General features: G+C 41.5%; 1 protein-coding gene across 4 annotated transcripts in view; it reads right to left on the reverse strand.

Annotated features, from left to right (window-relative positions):
* The window catches only part of NFIC (nuclear factor I C), a 170,277-nt gene that overhangs the window by 65,494 nt on the left and 80,113 nt on the right, over positions 1-24,670 (reverse strand). For 3 of the 4 annotated variants that reach the window (XM_083179246.1, XM_083179245.1, XM_083179244.1), the window contains exons 3-6: positions 15,579-15,650; positions 15,386-15,460; positions 8,841-8,964; positions 4,592-4,713 (exon numbers count right to left, since the gene is read on the reverse strand). In XM_083179246.1, coding sequence (XP_083035372.1) covers positions 4,592-4,713; positions 8,841-8,964; positions 15,386-15,460; positions 15,579-15,650 — 393 coding nt within the window. The remainder of the gene's footprint in view (positions 1-4,591; positions 4,714-8,840; positions 8,965-15,385; positions 15,461-15,578; positions 15,651-24,670) is intronic. The other variant, XM_083179247.1, reaches the window with a different exon arrangement.

The following is a 24,670-nucleotide window of genomic DNA, read 5'->3' on the forward strand; positions in this document are numbered from 1 at the left end:
ACTTTTGAAGCTTAGTGCATCTGGTCCCTAGACAGTTTGATACACCTACACAAATCTAACTCTGGGCCATATGCACTAAACTTCAAAAGAGATAAAATGGAGAGTGATAAACAACCAACCAATCAGCTCCAGCCTGACATTTTTCAAACAGAGCCTGTGACATGGCAAGTAGAAGCTGATTGGCTGGTGGTTTATCATGCTCCATTTGATCACTTTTGAAGCTTAGTGCATCTGGCCCTCTCTCTCTCTCTCTCTGCACATTTATATGTATAACCTTGAAACAAAGATGGTCAACCTTAAAACCGCAAGTGCGCATTTGATAGACTTGGAGGTCTATTTACTAAGAGTTGGCGGTAGTTAAAGTATAGAGAGATAAAGTACCAGTCAGTCAGCTAACTGCCATGTTACAATGCTGATTGGTTTATAGTTTATCTCTCTCCAGGGCTTACTACATAGACCACAAAGTCTCTAAATTTTTGTGATATTGCATCAGTGAACAGAGATTCACGTGACTCAGGATTAATCCTTAGGAATGAACCATTCTATAATTTCATAGTAAATTAACAGCAGTAAAAGTATAGAGATGTTGAAGATCATTGGTTACACAATATTAATAAGGAGGACTTTAAAAAGCATGCTGACAGTTTGGAGATTAGGAATCATACAGTACTTGAGGTTTACGTATCTTTCTGGAAATAAACCTTACTGGGGTTTGTGCTCTGTGGCCATTACCGCCTGGATCTAGTGCCGAAAAATGGTATGGTGGTGATCTGGGTCACCATTTAAGATTTATTTGGCCAGGGACCAGGAAAATGATCCTGGCTGACACTCACTACACTCATGTGAAGTCAGGCCAAGTAGTTGCTGATTGCTCCTCCTGCACACTGGTTTGAGCTTCACATTAATATTGGTGATCAGCAATTACAGCCAGTATCAACGTAAAGGTGCCCATACACTAATAAGATTTATCTTCAGATCTGGCTGGTTGGAACAAAAACATGGTTATGGATGAGTGACAGTTTTTCAGTTTTCCAGCATTTCCAAGCAAATGGTCAACTGTAATTTGCTCTCATCCATAACCAGGTTTTTGTTCCAACCAGACAGATCTGCAGATAAATCTGCCTGTGTATGACCACCTTTAGCTTCAGCAACCACTAGTCAGTTCATATAGTACACATAGATACAGTATGTGCAAATCCCTAGATTTTCAATCATTTTCCATTTCCAAGAATTTGTATGTATTCCATTGCATTCAGGGACAGTCCTAACATTTCTACAATTCACTATATCAAATTTTAAAATGACTAGAATTTCTTGAGAATACAAGCAGATGTCAAGAGATCAACATAAAAAGTTTCACTCTGAACAGGGCAGTTGTATTATTTTGGATTCAAATATTTCAGAATAGAACTAAAATTGAACATTTTTTAAAGGTCTGTATACAAAATGAGCTTCAGTACACATACGGTACATGAGTGTATGCACGGTTACTTTTTGGTACTTATAACAAAACTAGTAGAAAGAGTGAAATTCCTTGCGCCTGCTTAGTGCACAGAGAATAACTCCTGACATACATCCAACCACAGTCTGAACAAAGACATTAACTGAGGGGAGAGGGAGGGGGAGTTATGAGGGAAGGAGGATGACTGAAGGGAGGGGGCGTCAGGACCTAGCAGGGTCATCTCAGGACAGCCTTGCTATAATACAGTAAACATGTGATAGAGCAGGGAGGAGACCTACGTAGAAGTCCTGGCTACAGTATTGCCGTAGACAAACTATGCTGCAGCCGCACTGTAGACTTCCTGCTATTGCATTTCTGTGAGCTCTTTGCTTCTGTGACACAGCACCATAATACTCAACCTCTGCAAAATGTTTCTGTTAATGAAAAGTGTTTGTTTTTAAAATATTAAATGCAGCTCTCACCCAGGGGCCCCACTGAACTATTTAATACTGGTTATTGCAAGTTCATACAATTCTAATCCTATTAGGGGTCTCTAGATTGCTCATAGTTGTCTGAACCTGTTCTGGTAATCTGGTGCATTGCAGATAAATTTTGCACTTTAAAAATAATCCCAGAAATATACAGCCAGTCTATCCTGTTTTATCTGTACTGTATCCATGGCTTTGTTTATAAAAACTGCAATTCCCTTAAAACATTCAGACAGCTAAGTACAAAAGTACTCATGTGCAGTAAACCATAACAATCAATAAGACATTTGCTTTCATCTGATCTAAATGGAACAGGGGGCCTAATTCATAATAATAAGAAATTGCAAAGCCGCAAGTAAGCAATTGACGCTTACTCAGGCCGGCCATTGAATACGGACACTCGGGTTATATGACACAGATCCTGGACCCTTCATGCCTCCAAAACAGGGTGGTGACCCGTTTTGAAAAACTTTTTCAGGTGCCACCTCTGCTCCGCACCTCCAAACGCTGCAGCATGTTTTACAGTGGGTTGTGAGTGATATATTGTTTTGCTCCTACATGGCACCACAACCATGAGATTTGTACATAAACCAGTGGATTTATATACAAATTTGAATTAGGATTAAATTAATAATGTAATTTATAATCAGTGATTTAATTTGTAAATAATCCCAGCTTTTTAAATAGCCTATAGAAAGATTTTCACTCTTAACATAAACAATATCGAGTATATTGTCCAATATACAGTATTTACAACACGTTAACATTTTATAACCCAATATAAGTATTGTCTAGCATTAAATTGTTCGTTTGGTGGTATTTCATGGTGTTTCGAAAATGTCGAATTTAATTTGGGATATTAATCTATTAATAAAATAATCCAGATGGGAAATAATTACATCAGAAAAGTGGAATACTGGAACAACAATCAGAATATACACAATTTTGTGTATAATGTAAGCCCTCAGTATTAGCAATGCTATCCACAATGCCACCATGATGCCTAAACAGTATAATATTTTGCCCTGCCATGTAGGATTTTTGACAATTGGCTAATTAGTAGGTGAAACCAATATGGACACTATGATGATGAGTCATTTATGCAACTTTGCTCGACAGGGGTAGGGAAATGTAAAGGATTGGACGGCATATTACAGTTGCTGGTTAGCAACTGATCATCTACATCATGGGTCCTCAAACTGCCGCCCTCCAGATGTTGTGAAACTACAAATCCCAGCATGCCTTGCCACAGCTTTGCTATAAGGGAGTGTTAAAACTGTGGCAAGGCATGCTGGGATTTGTAGTTTCACAACATCTGGAGGGCCGCAGTTTGAGGACCCATGATCTACATCTATGTTTTCTATCCTGCTTTCTGTACAGTTGTGTTGCAATGGACTCTAGTGACCATAGTTTTTCTTGTAAAAAAAAATTCACAGCATTTGAATAACAATGACACCCCTTGTGCCCACTATAGTTATACCCATGGATAGTGAACACATATTTGTTCAACTATTTCTCTGCATGCCAGCCCAGAAGAACATCTTCCTGAATTGCCAGATGGTCAGTGCAGCTCCCCAGCAGTTCCTACCTTACTTAGGGCCTGATTCAGCCCTGTCTGCTAGGCTGTGTGTATTTGCAGCCTACCTAGCAGGTAAACGCCACTCCTATGAACACCCACTACCCCTGCAGCGTGAATTCCTACATTTGCATGGAAGTTACACATCCACTCGCACAGAAGAAAAATTAATCGATGGCTGCTCACCATCAAATTATTTTTTCCCCCTTCGCAGATCTAAACTGACTGTTATCCTGGCCTAAGATGGCTGAATTTGGGGTGGGCGCTGACGTCATGTAATGTCAGCCACTCTCCCCATGTAGGCTTCGACACACCTGCGTTCTCAGAGGAATGCCCAGTTTATCTATGGGCACGCCCATAAACCGCTGGGTGCAAAAAACTACTCTTTGAAGCTCCATGCCTAATTGTACATTGCTGCAGGGAAATCGTCTCCAAACTTTATTTCAATTTATAAATGAAAATAATAAAATATTGCCTCTAAACTCTCACATGACCCTAGGTGTAATCTACATTATATTATACTGTGTTAGGAACAAGCTTGAGCTGGTTGAGGCTGGGATAAGTTCAGAAGGTACACTGTGCATATAACAGATACTGCTCTGCCATTCAATACTGTTCCTGAATATAAGCCCTCTGCAGAATATGAGAAAGCAGATTTTTGTCTCATGCTGTTTGTTTCCTGAAAATCTGAAGTGTCTTAAAGAAACTGCTACAGGTACACCTGATTGAAATATATTGTAAGTCAGTTTCCTTTTGACACTAGGAGGGATCCGATACAAAGAATAGAAGATCCTCTATTATAAGTTAACATTTATTTGTTACAACTATAGCGCTAGTCTTTTGGAAACCTCTTGTCCTCTGCAGAATAAAGTAGCTCACGCATGACCTGTTCTATGAATCATATCCTGTACTCAAGAACACAATGTAAATTCTAGGAAAAACAAAATATGAATATCTGCTCTCATGTCACTCTTCTATGAGTAGGTCTGGTGATGAGTACCCATCATATAAATGCCATACTCCTTATACCTGCTGCTCAATGGAACAGTTTAATCCAAAAACTATTTGTGCACTCTGTACACTCACCACCTTCCATATCCTCGGTCCAGTTTCGGCTGCTCCCAGTCGGAGAAGAAGGAGATGTGTAGAACTCCCCTCCTGGACTGTCAACATCATCCTCCAGAGAGCCAGACTTGTGTCTCTTACTCCTGTACAGGGAACAGTAACAATGTAACAATAGTCGTGGATTATTATCATGGCTGCAACTATTTCGGATGACATTGCTATGAGGTCCTGATGCTTAGGAGGGCTTGGACCCAGGTCATATAGTTACATACCAATTTTGCCAATTTGCCTGCTAAGCAATAGGGTTTTATACATTGCCCAGCCTGAATTATGTGACATTACTTTTTTCAGTAAGAGGCGTGTGTAATGTATGTTATTATAGTATGTGGGCACTCTAATGTGGCACAATAAAAATTGGAGGCCAGTGTAATGTCATAATCTGAGATGTTCAATGTATTGTGGAGGGCACTATATTGATACATAGTAAAAGCTGGGACACATTCATTTGGCACAATATGAAACTGAGGCACTATAGTGTGCCATAATATGAACTGGGGCACTGTACTGTGTCATACTTTCAACTGGATAGAACTCAAATGTGGCACAGTATGAGCAGGAAGCACTATAATGTGGCATAATATGACCTGTGGACACTATGTTAATTAGGGATACTGTATGGCATAATATGTACTCACAGCCCTACAATGTGACATTATGATTGCAAACTAACTAAAACTTGGGATCCACAATGGTTCATAAAATAAATATAGACACTACTATGGGGCATAACTAGGACACTACTATGGTTCATAAAATTAACTAGGGCACCATTATGGACTTAAAGTTAATAACTGCTGTGGAGAGGTGTCTTGAAACCATCCCATTGTTCATTTATATTCATTTACTTTGTATTCCTACCTGGTAGCTAAAAAATTATTATATATTTCTTCATTACATGTATATATTTTACTGAAATGATCAGTTACACTGAGTCAACTGTTCTTAGTGATCCTAAAAATTATCATAGAATGTCTCACCAGGGCCTACTTATCAGCTTTGTAGGCCATGGGCAAAGCAATGCATTTGGGGCCCTACCCACCCATTCATGGGAAAATATGTAAATAAAAAAAATCACACATTGCCCTTCTGTGGTCCCATAACATCGCTCCAGCCATCCACCAATCAGCATGCAGACAGTAAGTCACTGTTTGGCTGCAGTTGGGATGCAGGTAGAGAATGCTGTCTGATCGCTCTGTTTGTATGTGATTCACAATGAGTGACCAGGCAGCATTCTTTTCCTACTTCCCAGCCTGCAGCCAAACAGTGAATGGCTGTCAGCTATCCACCAATCAGAGTCTACCAAAAGCTATGGAGGCAGATGCCCACAACCTAATCTGACACAGCTCAAAAGACCCTAAAATACGGGGGCCCTTGGACAGCTGACCATTGAGCACATACATTAAGATGGTCCTGTGTCCCCCTACAAAGTATAACAGGAGCTCCACTGAATATTTCACTACCTTGGTACAAAATTTGCAAATGGAGGAAATGAAGTGGCATTTTGACAACTGTAAAGGAGAGAAATCACAATAACACACTGGTGTAAACACCACTGCAACTGTGATCATGTAGAGGGAATAGCAATGCTGGTGGAATTATGCCCACAAATACACTGTTAAGTGCAATGCATCTTCGAACACTTCCGGTGGAGGCCGGAGATTGTCGCACGCAGTGGACTGCTGTTTCCCATCCACGGAGCTCCACCATCCCCGGCCTCTGGAGCAGCGTGCAGCCTAGTGGAGGGGAGAGGGAGAAAGGCAGGCTGGTAGAGGAGAAAGCGAGCGCTGAGCCGAGAGCCTAGGACACAGCGACACTCGGCCGGAGGAGGCTGCTGTAACGAGTGCCGAGGATGCCTGAAGACAACCGGCCAGAGGAAGGAGAGCGCTGCAGCCCCCGGCAGCATCACCAGCCTGGAGGACCCCCTGGAGAAGGTAGATCACCTCCAGCTCCCTCTCTCCATGGATGTAGAGGGCCTGGCACAGGCAGGACCCAGCACACTCCGTAAGGAGGACCCGGCAACAGGACAGGACGGGGACAGGAGGCCCATTGGCCACGGGGCCCCGGCATGACACCCAGAGGCCGGTAGGTTCCCCTCCCCACTGACTCTCCCCCGGCCTCACTGATTAACTGACATAGATAAATAGTATTATCACGGCACCCCCGATATTGATTGGGCGATGTTTTTATCGTATCGCATGCCATACACCCGATGCATTGCGATGCGATTTTAGCCCCCTATTCGATGAAAAATTGTATAAGAAAGGCGGTGGTACGCGTCCTACGACCTTTTCATACCCCCACTATCCACGTCCATGGAGTTGATATTATAAAGTGTGGCGAGCGCAGCGAGCCACTGAACCCGAAGAAGCGTGGTGAGCGCAGCGAGCCCCGCGAGGGGACGCGTATACCTGTGAAGTTATGCGCGTCCGCTCGCCACGCTTCGGGCTCGGTGGCTCGCCATATTTTATAAAATCAACTCCACGCTGACGTGGATAGTGGGGGTATGAAAAGGTCGTAGGACACATACCGCCGCCCCTCGCGGACTCGCTGCGCTCGCCACACTTCGGGTTCACGTTTATAGTGGGGGGTGGCGTGGGGGTGCATTTAACATTGTAAGCACCCATTAGGGTGCATTTAACATTGTAAGCACCCATTCGGGTGCTTTTACAATTTTTAATCGCATCCCATTGAATTGTATGGCATTGTATGCCATATACAATGCCATACAATTTTAAAATTGTATGACATTGTAGAACATCGCGCAATATCGCATCGCATACCATCACATGCCTTATGGTATGCGATGCGATGGGCGCCCTGATAATACACAAGTACCGATAAAATGAATTATAAATGTTTCAGGTGCATTTATTGGAGCACCTTTCATCAGGATACAAAAACAAAAGGCTTGTTTCAGTGTTTTTTTGTGTGGATCTGGCTTGGCATAGACTAAAAATGGGGTTTGGTCTACTTCCAAATAGACCACGCCCCCTTTTTGTGCGTGGTCTATTTGGAAGTAGGCCAAGCCCCATGTTGTTGGCTCTTTAGCTTGACTACAGCTATTTTTTGGCTCTTTACCTCTGACTGGTTGGCCACCCCTGGTCTAGTTGTTTAATATAACCAACCTACATTTTCAGGATTAGTGTTCTCAGTGGTTTAGGTAACGAAAGTCTCAAGATAAAGATGCCCCGCTTTCTTGCTAATAAGGGAGGGCATATCATTATTACCTTTTCCTAAGACTGCAATTGCTCTTTAAAAATTAAACTATGTTTAACTGAGAACGTGTACTGTATACTGAATTAAAAATGTGAACTGAACCAGGGAAAAACATTACACTACAATTAGTTAGACAAGCTCGAGTCAGGTGTGGATTTATTCTCAAACTTCAACCAACCAATACAACAATTTGCCAAAATGTCAAACTGCAAGCTAAAATCAGGGTCTGTAGGTTTGGAGCTCAACCTTGGTCCTCAAGGACCCCCAACAGTGCATGTTTTCAAGGTCTCCGCACAGAATCGCAGGTGAAATAATTCGCTCCATCTGTGATCTTTTAAAATGTCAGTGAATGAAGAGTGCCCCTGTGAACCTGCCGGGTGGCCTGGGAAAACGTGCACTGTTGGAGGTCCTGAGGACTGAGGTTGAGAATCACTGATCTAGTAGGTGAAAATCAGTATAAATGTCATATTCAAAGCTGTTCACTGTGCCATTATTTTTTGCTGTTGATCAATTATCTGCAAATTGCACATGGCTCCTGCATCACAGTAACTGTGGCCAATCTGCATGAATTAGGGCTTATCAGATGGTTGTTTATCGAAGCATCTGCACCTGAAGTGTTGAATTTTGCAAGGCCACTGATGGGCCTCTCAATCCAAGTACAGGCAGTGGAAGCATTAGAATGTTTTTGTATATACACTGTATACAGGATTGCAGCTGAAAAATCATTAATGTACAGCTCTGGTCAAGAATCAGGTTCTAAATGTGAACTGCTTCTAAATTATACTTACAACATGCCCTAATAGCCCTGAAATCATGTGTTAGTGCAATATATTTATAATTTACGAGTTAGCATTTTCAATGTATTTTCCCTATTAAAGTAAAACACTGATATCCATTTTGTAGCTACATGTGCTTGTAAATGGTTTTAATAAGCACACAGACACTAGATTACACAAAAAAATGCAATTTAAAGTATACACTGCAAGTAACACACCCGCTAGAAGATGTGCTGGGGAGGGTCCTTCTCATCCCAGTTCCCGCAGGGTTTAAATCATATGCCAGGTGTCCCTGTAGCTCTCCCAGAGAGAAATTGGGTCCTGTGCCAGAGACAACTGGAGCTGCAACAAGAATGAATAAATGTCAGATATAGGAGACAATTAAGTAGCTTTTAAATAGCATAACTGACCACAGTTTTTTGTTAGTGACATTGTGTCTGCGTGTGGGTGGCCTTTCACCTATTAAGCCCAGTAAAAGGGTGATACTGAATTTGTGGCAAGAGCTAGTGTTGTAGGGCATGTAAGGTGTCCAGGAAAATTAGTTTGAATAAGTCCCTTGATTATTAACATGGTGGTCGAGTAGATGTTTGAAAACGTGAAGGGCATTGAGATACCACTTGGTGCATCTTTAGACACACCATCAAAATTATGGCAGGTGCAGTTTTTCTGTCTGTATGCAAATGCTCTCAGTGACAAGCCTACAACACTCCCATGTGATGCAAGACCTTTCAAGGGTAGAGGAGTGTTCAGACGGGTGAAATCCAGGAAGGCCTCAGCCCAGATGGTGTCATCTGTTCTGAAAGCCTGTGCTGGACATTTTGCCCCTATCTTCAAAAGGAACTTTAATAGATCATTAAAGTTGTGTAAGGTTCCCTCCTGTTTTAAAATTTCACAATTGTCCCGGTACAAAGAAACCTACTGTTCAAGATCTGAATGACTACAAATGCCAAATGCCTTTACGTCTGTGGTGTTGATAGGTGTTGAAAGAATGACTGGCCCCCATTGGACCTTTCAAGGGTAGAGGAGTGTTCAGACGGGTGAAATCCAGGAAGGCCTCAGCCCAGATGGTGTCATCTGTTCTGAAAGCCTGTGCTGGACATTTTGCCCCTATCTTCAAAAGGAACTTTAATAGATCATTGAAGTTGTGTAAGGTTCCCTCCTGTTTTAAAATTTTCACAATTGTCCCGGTACAAAGAAACCTACTGTTCAAGATCTGAATGACTACAAATGCCAAATGCCTTTACGTCTGTGGTGTTGATAGGTGTTGAAAGAACGACTGGCCCCCATTGGACCTGTTGCAGTTTGCTTATCGGGTGAACAGATGGGTTGAAGATGTGGTCAACATGGGGCTGCATTATATTCTGCAACATCTAGATTTGCAGTGTACCTACATGAGAGTCCTGTTTGTTGATTTCAGTTTGGCCTTCAACTTCAACTTATCCCAAGCATCTTGTACCCTAAATTAGTAAATTTAGGGGTTCCAGAGACCATGTGTTGCTGGATAGTAGATTTCCTGGCAGATATAAAACAGGTTGTGAGAGCAGGGGAGTTTATCTAATGTGTTTGGGCGATCAGCATGGGGGCTCCTCTGTATACTAACGACTGCACCTTGGTGGTGCTGCAGTAAAAATTCTGAGATTTGCAGATTACACCACCGTCATTGGTTTAATCAAAGATGGGGGTGAGTCCGGGGTATAGAAGAGAGGTTGACCAGTTGACCTTGTGGTACGGCAGTGACAGTAAAACAGTAGGCAGTAACAGTAGAAAATCCACTAAAAACAATAGAAATGGTGGTGGACTTCAGTTGTTATGTCACCGATTGTGATAGCTGACAGTGTGGGGTCGAGGGTGGACTCCTTTCTGGGGTCCATAATTTTACGGGACCTTAAGTGGGAGTCCAAAATCGATACTATTGTCAAGAAGGCACAATAAAGTTGATCTTTCAGAGGCAACTTAGGAAGTTTACCGTGCCTCGGAAGCTGTTGCTTTTTTTTTACTCTGCGATAGTTGAGTTAGTATTCTTTTTTTACATTATGGTCTGGTATGTTACTGCCAACGAGAGTGACAGATTTATGCTTCAAAGGGTTATGGGGATGGCAGGATCATTGGGGTCAATCTTCCTTCTATACAGGAGTTTAACCTGTCCAGAGTTAAAAAGTGCACAGGGAAGATTGCAGCGGATCAGCTACACCCTCGCTGTTCAAATTGTTACCATGAGGCAGGAGATGGCTGCAAAGACGGACAGATGTCTTAAAAGTGTTTTTCCCTCAGGCGGTTTATCTATTAAATACTGCATAGAGGTTTTTAATTTGAATAAAATAGTTTTTCTATCTTTAAATCCTTAATTTTAGTGTTCTTTGTATGTTGTGTGTGTCATTTATGTGGATACTGGGCTGATGGAAATGGAAACCGGAGACGTATTCCGAGTATAGATTAGTATATCTGGCTAATAAAGTTGATTTTGATTCTGATTTATTACAGATGGAGTTTACTCAGTCAAACACTGAGAATGATGAGTGCTTTTACATAGGAGAAAGCAAATAGTTATAGGGTAAATTATTTAAAAAAGTTTAATTTTCAGAGAATTGAAGTCTAGAGACCATTTAAATTGAGGATATCATAGCAAATATCAAAAATATCTGCAGATGTCTCTTTCTATGGGGAATGCAAAAATGCCCTATTTACAAAGTTCTGAAAACTTAGCTTTTGGTGTTTGGTTCCAAAAGTGAGCACCACCTGTACTGCTGTGATATGTGGTGATAAAAAAGTTGTATTTAAGAGGAGAACTTGTAGAACAATGGTCAAACAGTCACTTCATGTAAAGTAATCAGGATTTATTCAGTCTAATAATATCACAATAAATAGATATATGTATCCATTATATTGCTGAGCGGTAGCAGAAGCGTTGTAGCTATTGTAACACAAATAAACACTACAGCAGAAACTGCTATCTATAACACATATGTTTTATATATTAATTTGCTTCTCATTCACTAAACTCAGCAATGTGATATATTATTGAATTACATTTTTGCAGTTTTGCCTTTAATAAATTACAATATTGTACAAAATAAGTAATCTTAAATGAGTAGCTCTGTCAGTCTGTACCACACTTTAGTGTGCTTATTCAATCAATTCTTAACTCAAACACTAACAAGTACATGCCTACACTGAATTAGTATTAGTCAGAAATAATTTTCATAGTAATTATTGTACTATTTGTGTTTTTTACAGTATATTAAGCCAACACAATTTCATAAGTTAAGAAAGTAGATACAATCGGACTTATTGTTAACTCTGATCTCTGATTAAAGTTCTAGTGTAAAAAGCACAGAAATGTACAGTATATAAGCAGTATTGCACACTAAAGGAGTCGGTATTTTCAATTCCTTTACTTACTCCTTATAGAGCTCAACTATAACAAGTGTGGCTTGGAGTGTTTTGGCTAACTACAAGACTTTTTTTGGCAGAAACCACTGTCCTGAGTGGTTTGTAGAATTTTGGCATGGGATAGGGTCCCTCAAAGACGATGAGCACTGCAACTATCCTGTGTCTGTTATCACCATAGAAAAGTCGCTGCAGTGCAGGCTAAACATGAGGTGGATGCCATGGTGACTGTGGCCCAGTTAGTGAAGGGAACAAGCATCTCATCTGGATATATCCACTTGGTACATTAAAAGTTTGGCCTGAGCAAGGTTTCTGCATCTCATCTGACTTGAGAATGAGATAGAAGATCAGGTGACTTAGTGCCGCATCCTGCTGGTCAGATTTTATGGCAGTTGCTCGACTCATGTCTGGTGAATACATTAGTTGCTATAAATCTTGGTTCCACAGTTTCAACCCAAAGACCAAAACCAGCACAGTGGACTTCAGTTGTAGATACGATGCCACCAATTTTTCGACTTGACCAAGAAATGATCATGCATTTACATAATTGTTGTTATTTGCTTTTTCTCTATAAAAACAGACTAAATAAAAAAAATATGGTCATGCAGCACTTGTGCAGAGCGAATCATCAATAAGGATTGGTAGACTAAACAATGCCTTCTGCTAAGAGCTGGAAGCCATTTCCAGATGCTGTTCAAGAACTCCCCTTATCCATCCTGACAATTCCAGAAAAGTGGTGAATTTTCTGGCCCATGAATGCATCCACTTTTTTCCATGTAATTATCTGTCACAATGATGGAACCCTCTGCGTAGACCTTCAAATCTCCAAAGCATGTTTGGGCAAATCATTGATTATACCCAAAAAAGGGCCAGTAAAGGGACCAATCTAAGACCCCTGGAGTATTTTCTTTTTGTCTAAACATTGTGAAATATATATTGATATAGATACTTGTTATTGATATATTGTGCATTACAATATATATATATATATATATATATATATATATATATTCGAAAACGTTGGTGGTACCCGCGCTAATCCACTTTTTGTAAATAAGTCTGCATAATTAGAAAAGTCACCAATCTTGAAGAAGAAATAAGATCTCTTCCATACAACACTCTCCCTTTTTCCAGGGTGGCTGCTCTTTTCCAACAGGCTAGTTTAATTAGCCAATTCAAAGGAATCTGGTAAAAACGGGTGAAAAAAGCGCCTCCTAGTGTAGTATTTCACGGTGTCAATCTTACACCTAATAACACCCCAAAGTGTGTAGGTGTGCCATTAGGGATGGTATCCAACCACCTTGTATCACACGTATGTCATCACTTCCAAGTGTCAACCTGCATGCCAATAGATGATCCTTTTCCACACTTGTATGGTATTCTTACGATAGCAAATCAGGTACAGGTAACAGGAACAGGGAACAAGGATTCAGGTACAGGAACAGGCATCAGGTCCAAAAACAGGTCTCAAATACAGGTATCTGGCAAGTTATAGCACTTCAGACAAGGCTAATAGGACTATAACTATATATATATATATATATATATATATATATATATATATGTATAAGTGCTGACTGTTTTGTATATGGTACCTGCCCAAGGGGCGGAGTTCACCAGTACTTTAGAGGGAGCCTTGTGTGTCATTCTTGCTGTTGCCTTGCTGGAGTTTGGACATCAAAGGTTGTCTTGACAAAGGGTCAGCTCTGGACCCAAAACGTCGACTATGCCTGAAATTTAATGGATGTAATAAAGGATTGATTTTAACTGGTAAAGAAGCCTGGTGAGTGTGCTCTGTTGTACAAACACTTCGCTGGATATATTATGGCACACTTGGAAGGACCACTGTGAGGCCTGAGCGTTCCTCAAATAAGGTATAGAGTGCGCTCTGTGATATCCACAACCCTTTACATGCAATTATATGGTAGACCAAACAATTCATTAAAAATAATTTTTATTTCTCAGACATACAATAGGTTTCATGGTTCAGTTCTTCCAAAAAACAAATACCCGATGGGTTGCGTCATAAATGACTTCATCAGGGGACAGTCTTTCTAAACCATTGAATACAGGTTTAAGGGATGGATCCTGTTTAAGGATAACTTTTGTGTCAATACAAAGACACTTTGGGGGAAATTTACTAAAGGAAATTTGTAAAAAAAAATAGGTGTATTTGTATCCAGAAATACACTTATTTTTGACATTTACTATACCAAAAATACGGCAATTCGTATTCGTAATGATGTGCTATCAATACGAATACGAATTGCCATATTTTCGGAATAGTAAATGTCAAAAATAAGTATATTTCTGGATACAAATACACCTATTTTTTTTTACAAATTTCCTTTAGTAAATTTCCCCCTTTATTCCAGTAGGAAAATGGATTTCAAAAGAAATACAAGAGATTTCCAACAAAAAATAGGATTTTCCAACAGGTAGTAAGCAGTGCCCTGGATCAAATAGACAGAATCATGTGTCACCAGTGTTTGAATATATATATATATATATATATATATATATATATATATATATATATATTAGAGCATTTAAGTGTTTAAATCACATGTCAGACCTCTAAATTATTTGGGCAAAAAGTTATATATTTTTGTTGCATTGTGTCTTTTTGGATACAGATTGTGTATAGTCACTTAATAGTTTCTGCAGCTATGACAAAAAAACTTTTGAGGGTATTTTCACTGTCAGGTGAAGGCAGAATACAGTATATTCCGCCAGTTTGCTGATTTACATCAGCTCCTCTGGCGCAATATATTCCGCCAGTTTGATATTCCACCTATTCAGAATGTTTTTCTGGCATAAAACTTGCTGGCAGAAGATCAAACGTGGAATGTCCCATTCCACCTGACTGACAGCACCCTGCTGCCGCCCAGCACTCTCACTGTAATGGCAGCGGCACTAACAGCAATAGTAATGAGCGGAGATCTAATTTGCAGTGAATATTAATGAGCAGGTCCCCGCTCCAGCGCTGCTGGGGATGGCGGCGCTGACAGCTGCATAAGTAATTAGCAGGGACCCGCTCATTAATATTTACTGCAAGCTGGTCCACTTTTGAAGCTGTCAGCGCCACTATCCCCATCGCTGGAGCAGGAACCCGCTAATTAACATTCACTGTGAGCCAGGTCCCCACTCATTAGTTGTCAGCACCACTCTGCCCCGAGAGGGCCCTCCCCGCAGTGTTATCGCTATTTTTAAGTCGGAACATATGCTGTGTCCGCCAAAACGGACCTATCGGCCAACACTGAATAACCCCCTTAGTCATATAAAGCATATTTATACTATGGTTTAGTATCAGAGCCTGATTTGAGGATAACTACCTCAAATGTTAGAATTACTGTAATAAGTGACTGTTACTCACTTCTAGACACTTGGATTAATTCTGTGACGCTGAACACACCAGAAGTGACAAAACTCTCCTGGAAATCTGTTATATCTGCAGAGACAAAATAGCTGTGACAGGAATCAGAGACACACAACTGTGTATACACTTTAAAAAAAACAAAAACTGATTGGACAAAATGTGTGGAGAATGCACACCAATGCTCACTTACCCAAATTGATTGGTTTTGTGTCCTCCATGTCTGAGCCAATAGCTGTTCGAGGGCTGCTGTCCTGTTCTGAATCTAAACACAAAATTATTATTATTTACTGAAATCTGTATTAAAAATTGACACAAAACAGAGAGTGCAAGATGTATACTATTTATATGCATAATATATTATTGGTTGAATGCAAAATACAAGAAAGAAACAAAAAAAAAAAAAAAACACCAAAATGCTGGCCACATCTTAAGATACCAATCAGATCTGATAAAACACATATATGGTATAAAATAATTTATACTGTGTACACAGCATCTATTACATGCTTATACTGACTGGCCTGGTTCCATTTCATACGTTTTATCTTAAGTCCCTTTTGGGTGCTTTTTTTACATAACCCGTTTTGCTTGGTACTTCAAACATTTGACATTTTTTTGAGAATTCTTGAGGGGTGATAAATTTGTCCCAATTAAGAAAAATCTGGTTGAAATGTTTTTCCCTGATATTAAAGTGCCGGTAAAAAAAAACTTTCTGTGCTGCGATTGTGTTGTGCACCAATGCATTTCTGATTGTCAGGTACAGTAGGCTGTGACATTCTTATTATCTATCTTTTTATCTAGGGGCCCCATGCCTAGGGTTCTATGAGGTCGTAATTTGGTGGTGCTTATACAGTAGCTCCAACATTATGGCAACTGTTCTTCATGTGTGCCATATTCTGCCATGATTTAAATGGAACAGATCAGAAATGTCATCCAGCCACAGCCCAATACACAGGTATCTGCAAACTTTGTACATTTTCTTTTTTTAAATACTCTTTAAGTAAAATTAGTTTGAGGAAGGATAATAATTTTGTTCATTATTTGTGTGTATTTTTCAGAAATAATAGTAACTTATTTATTCCATTTTGATGCCAAATTGTCGCTATAAGAAACTTCTAAAGGTGCCCATAGACGCTCCGATGCGGCGGTGTCCGTTTTGTACTTTGAGATGCGTGCTCCCACAGCATCTCATCGTACAGTACAAAAAGTGTGCTGCACATACTTTTTGTACATGCTTTTCATCGTATAGCATCGCATTGCATGCACAAGGCATGCGATGCAATGCGTGCTATTTAAGCACAAAACAGACGCCCGCATCGGAGCGTCTATGGGCACCTTAACACTGTTATTTAAAAAAATCTTTTTTTTCAATACCCATTCTATGCAATTAACGTTAGAATACAGCAGTGCTCCCTATCTATAAGGAGAAGTCAGGAGAAGTACAACAAAGCAATAAACCTTGGCACTGTCCTGTTTCTTTTGCACATTGCATCACCACATCTATCTCACTGTCCGCATACTCCATTATTATTATCATGTGAATAGTGATGACTCGTCTGTGTGTGTCCACACTGCCTATTTCAAGCAGCAGTAACCCAGTTCTTCTGATCTATCCTCTATTCCAGGATCATCGCTACCTTTGCCATCCTCCTCTGTTACTATTTTCAGGTCTGCACTTTTCGAAACAGTTCCCTTTTCTAGCTCTCGCAGTTTATACACCAAGTTATAGTCGTTTTAAAAATTTAAATACCAGCAGGTAATTTCTGTCTGTGCCATCTCTCATTGCCAGGATATTCCTTTTCCCTCTGCACCCATTTGGTTTGTCCCAGCATCACTCCCCCACCCTCCCCTGTTTCTGCGTCTCTCTATTAATATCTCACTCCTGCAGACGCTGAGCTCAGCAATTCTTAGGCCCGACCAGCAAGATCCTCACATCTGTCCTCCCTGCAGAGGATCAGAACATCCCCCTACACTGCGCACACTGTCTCCCCCCACCCTATCCACTTTTATCACAAATAGCACTCTGCCTCCCTCTGTTATACAGGAGGCCATTTACTATGGCCAAAACTTAACCTGCCCATTCACTCCTTTGAAAAAAGAAATAACTATATATAGATATATATATATATAAACATGTATTAATAGGATAATATATGTAAACAGTGAAAATATACATTTATTATCCTATTATATTCATTTAAATGTAGTGACATTAACACTGTTGATTTTTGGGTACTTGTTTAGTTTCATGGCGGCAGCTCTACGCTACGTTTGAATCCTGGCAGCCGTATGCCCAACGCTCCTCGCTGTTTAACCCCCGCGCCGGACGCTTGCACTATTCAACTTGCTGGGGAAATCCCCTCCTGTGACGGTGAGATTTCCCCAAAACAGCGAGACCCGCGGCTGCTGCAGAAAACTCGCAGTTTTTAGCCGCGGGTCTCGCTGCTTCTGGAGCCGCATCCGCCAATTCCCCCTCGCTCAAAAAACGGGCGAGGGGGAATTGGCGGATGCGGAGGCTGTGTTGAATGCTGTCAGGGTGAGTGGTGACAGCGAGCAGGAAGCCCTGCTCGCTGTCACCACTCGCAAACAGCATTGAATACATACCAATGTGTGTGTAGGCCAGTATGGGGGAGATATGTGCCTTTCCCCCATCTATGGAAAACATTTTTCATTGTTGATCACCAGACTCTAGCTTCTAAGAGGGTCACATTATTTGAAAGATGAACTTCTTAATTATTTATAGCTAGATTGTGAAAGATCTTATCCCATGCAAAAACTTATCATTTGTAGTGCAGTGCAGTGGGTTAATGTCTAATGTTCAGTGTGATCACTAGACATTAGCTTTCATTTGGACACACTCCCCTCTTTCAAAGACGGGTACACCAATATTTCTACAGTACATCTGCTTTTGCTGTCCGAGGGCAGTGAAGGTGTTAAAGACATACTTCCCGACTTTCAGGCTGCCTCTTCCGGGAGGAAACAGCAAGGGTCGGCATTGTAGGTGGATGTTGTGTGGCATAAAGTATGGGAGCAGTAGTTATGGGTGCGATGACACAAAGAAGAGGAGTGTGGGCATATCTGCAAAATTGTGTCATTGTGGCCGTACCACCGATACACAATGCCAAGATTTACAGTACCTGCAATGTGGGGCAGGGCCATCATGACACAATTCAGTGTGAACTGTATTATCAGCCCCTTCTAACATCGAAGGTAATGTGTAGGTGGGGGTAACAATCATCTGGGAGACTTGCCCACTCTTCCGGGGGGTTCGAAGAGCCACTCGATTTTTTGAGAGCCTTCTGGCCAATCTGACAGAGTAGGCAAATATGGTTAAAGATCAGAAAATTAAACCTTTAATTTGTTAATGAAAAAGCCTATATCCTGATGACATTGATAAGACCAAAAGCATTGCATTGCAGATATTTTCCTTCAAACTAGCATTAATATCATGTCAATTAATTTACAAAGTTGCAAAGAGTAAATACTTGAAAATGCCATATCTCACCCATGTGTGTGACGAGATGTACCAAATTCTGAGAAAATTGACACTGCTATGTACAGTGTAAACAAAGATTGAGCATTGTTGGACTAGTGTGATGCCACCACTATAATACCCCTTTTACACCAAAACCCCGGGTCGCACCCAGCTTTTTGGACCCAAGATCAAGCCGGGTGCGACCCGGCGTTTTGTCCTTTTTACACTGGCGCCCCCCCTCCCGGCGCATTCGGTTCCTGAGCCGCCGCCACTTGGAGATGACATTATCTGCTGACCCGGATTTTTCGGTGGTGTAAAAGGGGTATGACTTTATACAGCAAGCTGCATTCATAAAATATAATTGACAATGTAGTAATTACATTAAAACATTTAAATATGCAAATTATACATTAAATGTGTACAAGGCTATTGCCTCATGATTCAAGACATAAATGAGACTACAATAAGCAGTGATTGAGGAGAAGCAGGTAAAAGTTGAAATTAGTAAAGGGGTGGGTCCAAAAGTGACAATTTTACTTTTGCTTCTGTTTTTATTACTATCTCAGTGGCACCTGCATAATTTTTTAAAGGGACTTTCCAAATGCTAGATCTTGGCAAGTGAAGTAGGCAGTGGCAGAGCTTTCAGCCTGACCGACATGTCTGCACAGGGCTCACATAACCATTAGACTAAAGAAATGTTTCCGCCACCTACATATATGGGGGTACTTCAGGGACAAACGCAGGATTTTCAGAAGGGGGTTACCAGAGGGACGGAGCAAAGCATGGAGATGGACACAGCAGTGTAGACCTAAGGGCATAGCAATGTATTGGGGCCCCTACCGATCCACCAGCGGTAGGGGTGGGGGAAGCTTTGATGTCCCGCGGGTGGTAGGGGGTATTATATCAACCGCACAGCATGTAGGGCCTGGATCAGTAATTTCCGCTAATTACCCCTTTACTATACATATGGTGAGAGATGGGGTGGGAGAAGGGGGTTTTTGGCTGAATGAAGGGGCCCTGATACATAACTTCCAGGGTTGTACAGGATGTTTAATATGCAGAGGAGGGGTGTATAGTGGAGTGGGCTTATTATTAATAATTTTCTGGTGGGAGGACAGCTTGCTTGACTACAGATATCTCCAGTTCTCGGAAATAGATTTATTAGATTTTAATGGAATTAAAAACTAGAGAATCCCACCTACCAAATGGTATTAGGGACTAGGGGATCAGAGTTCAGGAGGCAGAGCAATCTGCCAACGAGAATATAAAACTACATACCAGGTGTGTGGAGCTGGAGCAGCTGCTGGAAGGCTGATATCTCTGGTTCTGAGAACAGTAGAGACAAGCTACTAGTGTTCATCAAAGGGGGAGAGTTCCAGCTTTTGGAATATACCTTCAGAAAAACTCTGTCAGACAGAACCTGAAATATCTGACTGAGAAGAGCAATTAACAGGCTTGGATGGGGACCACTATTTTGAAGTAAGATATATCCGGTTCCCAAGGACCGATTTCTAAAATTCTTGTACCCCTGGAAAGAGGGGACCCTCAGCTTTCATCCTAGAGTCGTTAGACTCCTGGGGGGGTTTCTGGGTACTCAGAAACCCCCCCTGCGTGCACTATTGTACTTTAGTACATTAACATGGGTTTGTGTCAAAGTTCCTTAAAAGCTTTCTTGTATTGAACATGTTCTATGGCTATGCAATCTCATCTCCTATAGTGCTATAGGTTCTGATGTTCTCAATCACAATAATACAGTAAACCCAAATAAGTTCAATACAATCAAAAATATAAATGATGCAGGAAACTGTAAAATCACCAGGTGCTTAAAAAACTGCATTTCATTTTTGTGGTGCTATAAAAAAATTAAGTTATATGCTATTGCAGTGCTTTTCCTGCTTATAAATTCATGTTCATGTTCTGACGTCGATACTTGTAAACTAAACTAAGTAGTCTAATAGACACCAGTCCTTCTTAGGCAATACCAGCCGGGTCACCTCTACAGTGGACAGCATATTTCCAGTCACATCACTGGTAAAGGAGGAGAGAAACGTGCCACCTACAGAATTTGCACCTGTAGAAGGAGGCTCATCCACCTACAATCGCTGTTGGAGACCATTGACTGTGATAAGGACTGGTAACTATAATGGATTACAAATTGCCATTAAGGAACTAACAGTATGCCATATTAATTCCAAGCCTGTTAATTGCCTCAAATCCATAGCCAGCACTATATGCTCTATGTTGTTTGTCGTGTATGTGTTTTTATTCATTATTGTGAAGTGCACTTCATCCATTTATATGTACAACCTTTTTAAATAAATACATTATAGTATTCAACTATCACCTGTGTGTAATATTGTGTAACCCCGGCAAGACTGCGCTTCTTAAAGCGACAGCGTCCCATATTGGGACAAACTCACTTCTTGTTTTTTCCTACTGCATATGAAACCATCTAAATTCCCAATTAATATACTGGAGAACCCATTACTGACTACTACGTGCAGGGCGTGGAGAATGGCACGAGCAAAACTGGGATTGTCCCCACATAATTCAATATTTTCTTCAATACACTACAAAATAAAAACCCAAGAACCCCTCATGGAGGAAGGAAGGGATCAGGAACATAGTCGATGTGTTAGATCAAGAGGACCTATCAATGCTCTTATACGAGACCTTAGGGGAGAGATACCCTGAAATAAACATCTCAAAGTTTAACTACCATCAGATAAGAAGTTATGTAACCAATATATTGGGCGGACTGACAGAAAAGGAATTAACATGGGGTCTGGAAGTGGTGACACGTCAGGCAGTAAATAAGGGAACCATCACCTCGTTATTATATACACAAATCAAAAAACAAGATCGGGTAGAAGACATACAGACAGGGATGGCAAAATGGAGTGTGGACTTCCCTGGGACCCCTCTCCAAAACATACTGACTGCGTTCGACAGAATAAATAAAAATCTAGGAACAGCATCATACATGGAGATGCAATACGAACTGCTGCACAGGGCATATTATACGCCCCAAAAAATACTACAAATGGGAACATCTGTAGATTCAAAATGCTTTAAGTGTGCAACTCCAGATGCAGATTTATACCACTGCATGTATGAATGCTCGGAAGTACAAAGATACTGGAGGTCAGTAGCGGCTTACATACAAAGCAATTATAGGATCGAGATAGAAGTCACTCCAGAGTGGGCTAAATGGGATATAAACACAACGAATACACAGAACAGATTATCGCAAGGGCAATGGAATTTTATAGCTAAAATAGCAGCAGCCACACGAAAGACGATCCTATCACAATGGACAGCCGCTAACACACTCACAATTACGTTGTTAAAACCTAGAATTTTGTACCTATATCAAATGGATTGGATAGAGATGGTCTCAGATAAAGATAAAAAGATTAAAACGTTCTTTGACATACTGTATGGTTACCTCATGTTAAAAATCTACCACCCCCGGTCAGAGACTTAATAAGAAAGACAGTATTAATGACATCATGGTACAATATGGAGATAGAGGCTAATGGAAGAGAGCCTTTCTGAGGGGAGAGAAATAACATAATAAGAGAGGGAAAATAGGAAGGTAGGAGGGTAAACAACAGGGCGAGGGAGAATTTACTGGAAGGTGGGAAAAGGATAGGGGGAGAGATGAGAAATATAGTAGGGCGCGAATAAGAACAGAGATAATGTATGACAATGTGATGTTACCAAATGTACTTTTACTATGTTATTTTACTATGGTGGTGGTGCTTATACGATAAAGAATCAAATGTGTTTCCTTTCGGTTGTATGTTAAGTGATTCCATGTGAAGCAATTATTAACACCACCCCCACTATGGCCGCCAACCCGAAGCGTGGCGAGCGTAGCGAGCCCCACGAGGGGCGGCGGTACGCGTCCTCCGACCTTTTCATACCACCACTTTCCACGTCGGCGTGGAGTTGATTTTATAAAGTGTGGCGAGAGCAGCGAGCCACCGAGCCCGAAGCATGGCGAGCGCAGCGAGCCCCGCGAGGGGACGCAGATACTGCTTCACAGGTATCCGCGTCCCCTCGCTGCGCTCGCCACACTTTATAAAATCAACTCCACGCCAACGTGGAAAGTGGGGGTATGAAAAGGGCGGAGGACGCGTACCGCCGCCTCGCCACGCTTCGGGTTGGCGTTCATAGTGGAGGTGGTGTTAAGAATGGGGTGCATTTAAAATGACACTGTATTTAGTGGTTTATAATGAGATGATATGTGATTTTTAAGTGTTGATCTATCAAATTGGGTGCTTATAATGTCAACTCCACTTCCATTGTTAATGCTTTCCCAAACTATGAATGGCAATCGATTTAAATGCATACATCGCAGTCATCGAATCGCACGCATCGTACCTTACTATACTACTGTTTTTCATACGATACATACGATTTAAAAACCGAAATCGCACGTATCGCACAGATTGTATGCCTTATAAAAATGTACACGATTAATGCGATGGGCGCCGTGCTAGGAAAGCAATACCTAAAAAAGTTAATCAGTGTGCGCTGTTTTTTTTTTATTTTAAGAAAATGATTTAGCATTTATATTTAATTTGGTTTACAGTATGAATGGACGATTTACTGTAGGTACTGATTGTACAGTATTGTGAAAGAAGTCAGGTTGTAACTTAATGCCCCCTACACCAGGCATTCACAACCACGGTCCTCAAGGCACACCAACAATGCAGGTTTTAGTGATATCCAGGCTTCAGCACAGATGGTTTAATCAGAATCCCTCAGATATTAATTAAGTCACCTGTGTTCAAGCCTGGATATCTACAAAACCTGCACTGTTGGTGTGCCTTGAGGACCGTGGTTGGGAATGCCTGACCTACACACATGCCGATATTAAGGCATTTTCTAAAGGTGTGTACACACGGCAGGATATGCAGTGAGATGCGAGTCCCGATACGATCAGATCGCACGGCATGCATGCAGAGGTACAATTTAGACTATATAGTGCAGATCTGCACTATATAGTCTTGGCTGCCCTCTCTATTTCACTGCCGATTTGCGCATTGGCAGCACATCGGGCTCGCAAGCCCTAAAAAAGCATGCGATATGGCTTCCGATGTTCACTATATCGGCAACATCAGAAGCCATATCGCCCCGTGTGTACACACTATAAGCGACTTTGCAAAAAAAAGTTTGGCAAAATCACTTAGAAAATTACCCTACATCGGTGTGTGTGTTTATGGTCTATGGCGACAACAATGCGTGTCCCCCTGTGTTGCTGTCACGGGCCGAGATTTATGGCCAGTGACCATCAATTTCGCTGGTCGTTAGTGTTCTCCACCAGAGAACACTGGCGCTGTCAGCTTGCTCAGGACAAAACGCTGACAGCAAGCGATGTTTGTGGGCTGTCAGCGATGTGTGCTGAGCAACATCGCTGTAGTGGAGGCCAACCTAGCATAGCTAGAAAGCCCTACAGCCAGTGGCGGGCTGGGCCGGGGGGCAGGGTGCCACATGCCCCACCAGGCCGGTATGTATTGCCGTGTCCTTGGCCTGGCTCTGTGTGCCTGGCGACTGGGTCAGACAGAAGATTGACAGTAGAGCTTGGCTTGCGGCTTGCGGCTCCAGGGTAGAGAATGCTGGTGCCAGCCCTGAGAGCCTCCAGGAGCAGCAGCTAGTCAGGACTCGGAGGCTGTCAGTTAGTGCTGGTAAATCCCGCATGCCTCCTGACAGCCGAGCTCTACTGTCCGTCTCCTGCACGATCAGCGAGGACTGGGAAAAGGGGGGGTTCAAAGGGGACAGCTTTGCCGAACTTGCTG

This window comes from Crinia signifera, chromosome 1 (genome assembly GCF_055691185.1).
Source record: "Crinia signifera chromosome 1, ASM5569118v1, whole genome shotgun sequence".
Lineage (NCBI taxonomy): Eukaryota > Metazoa > Chordata > Amphibia > Anura > Myobatrachidae > Crinia > Crinia signifera.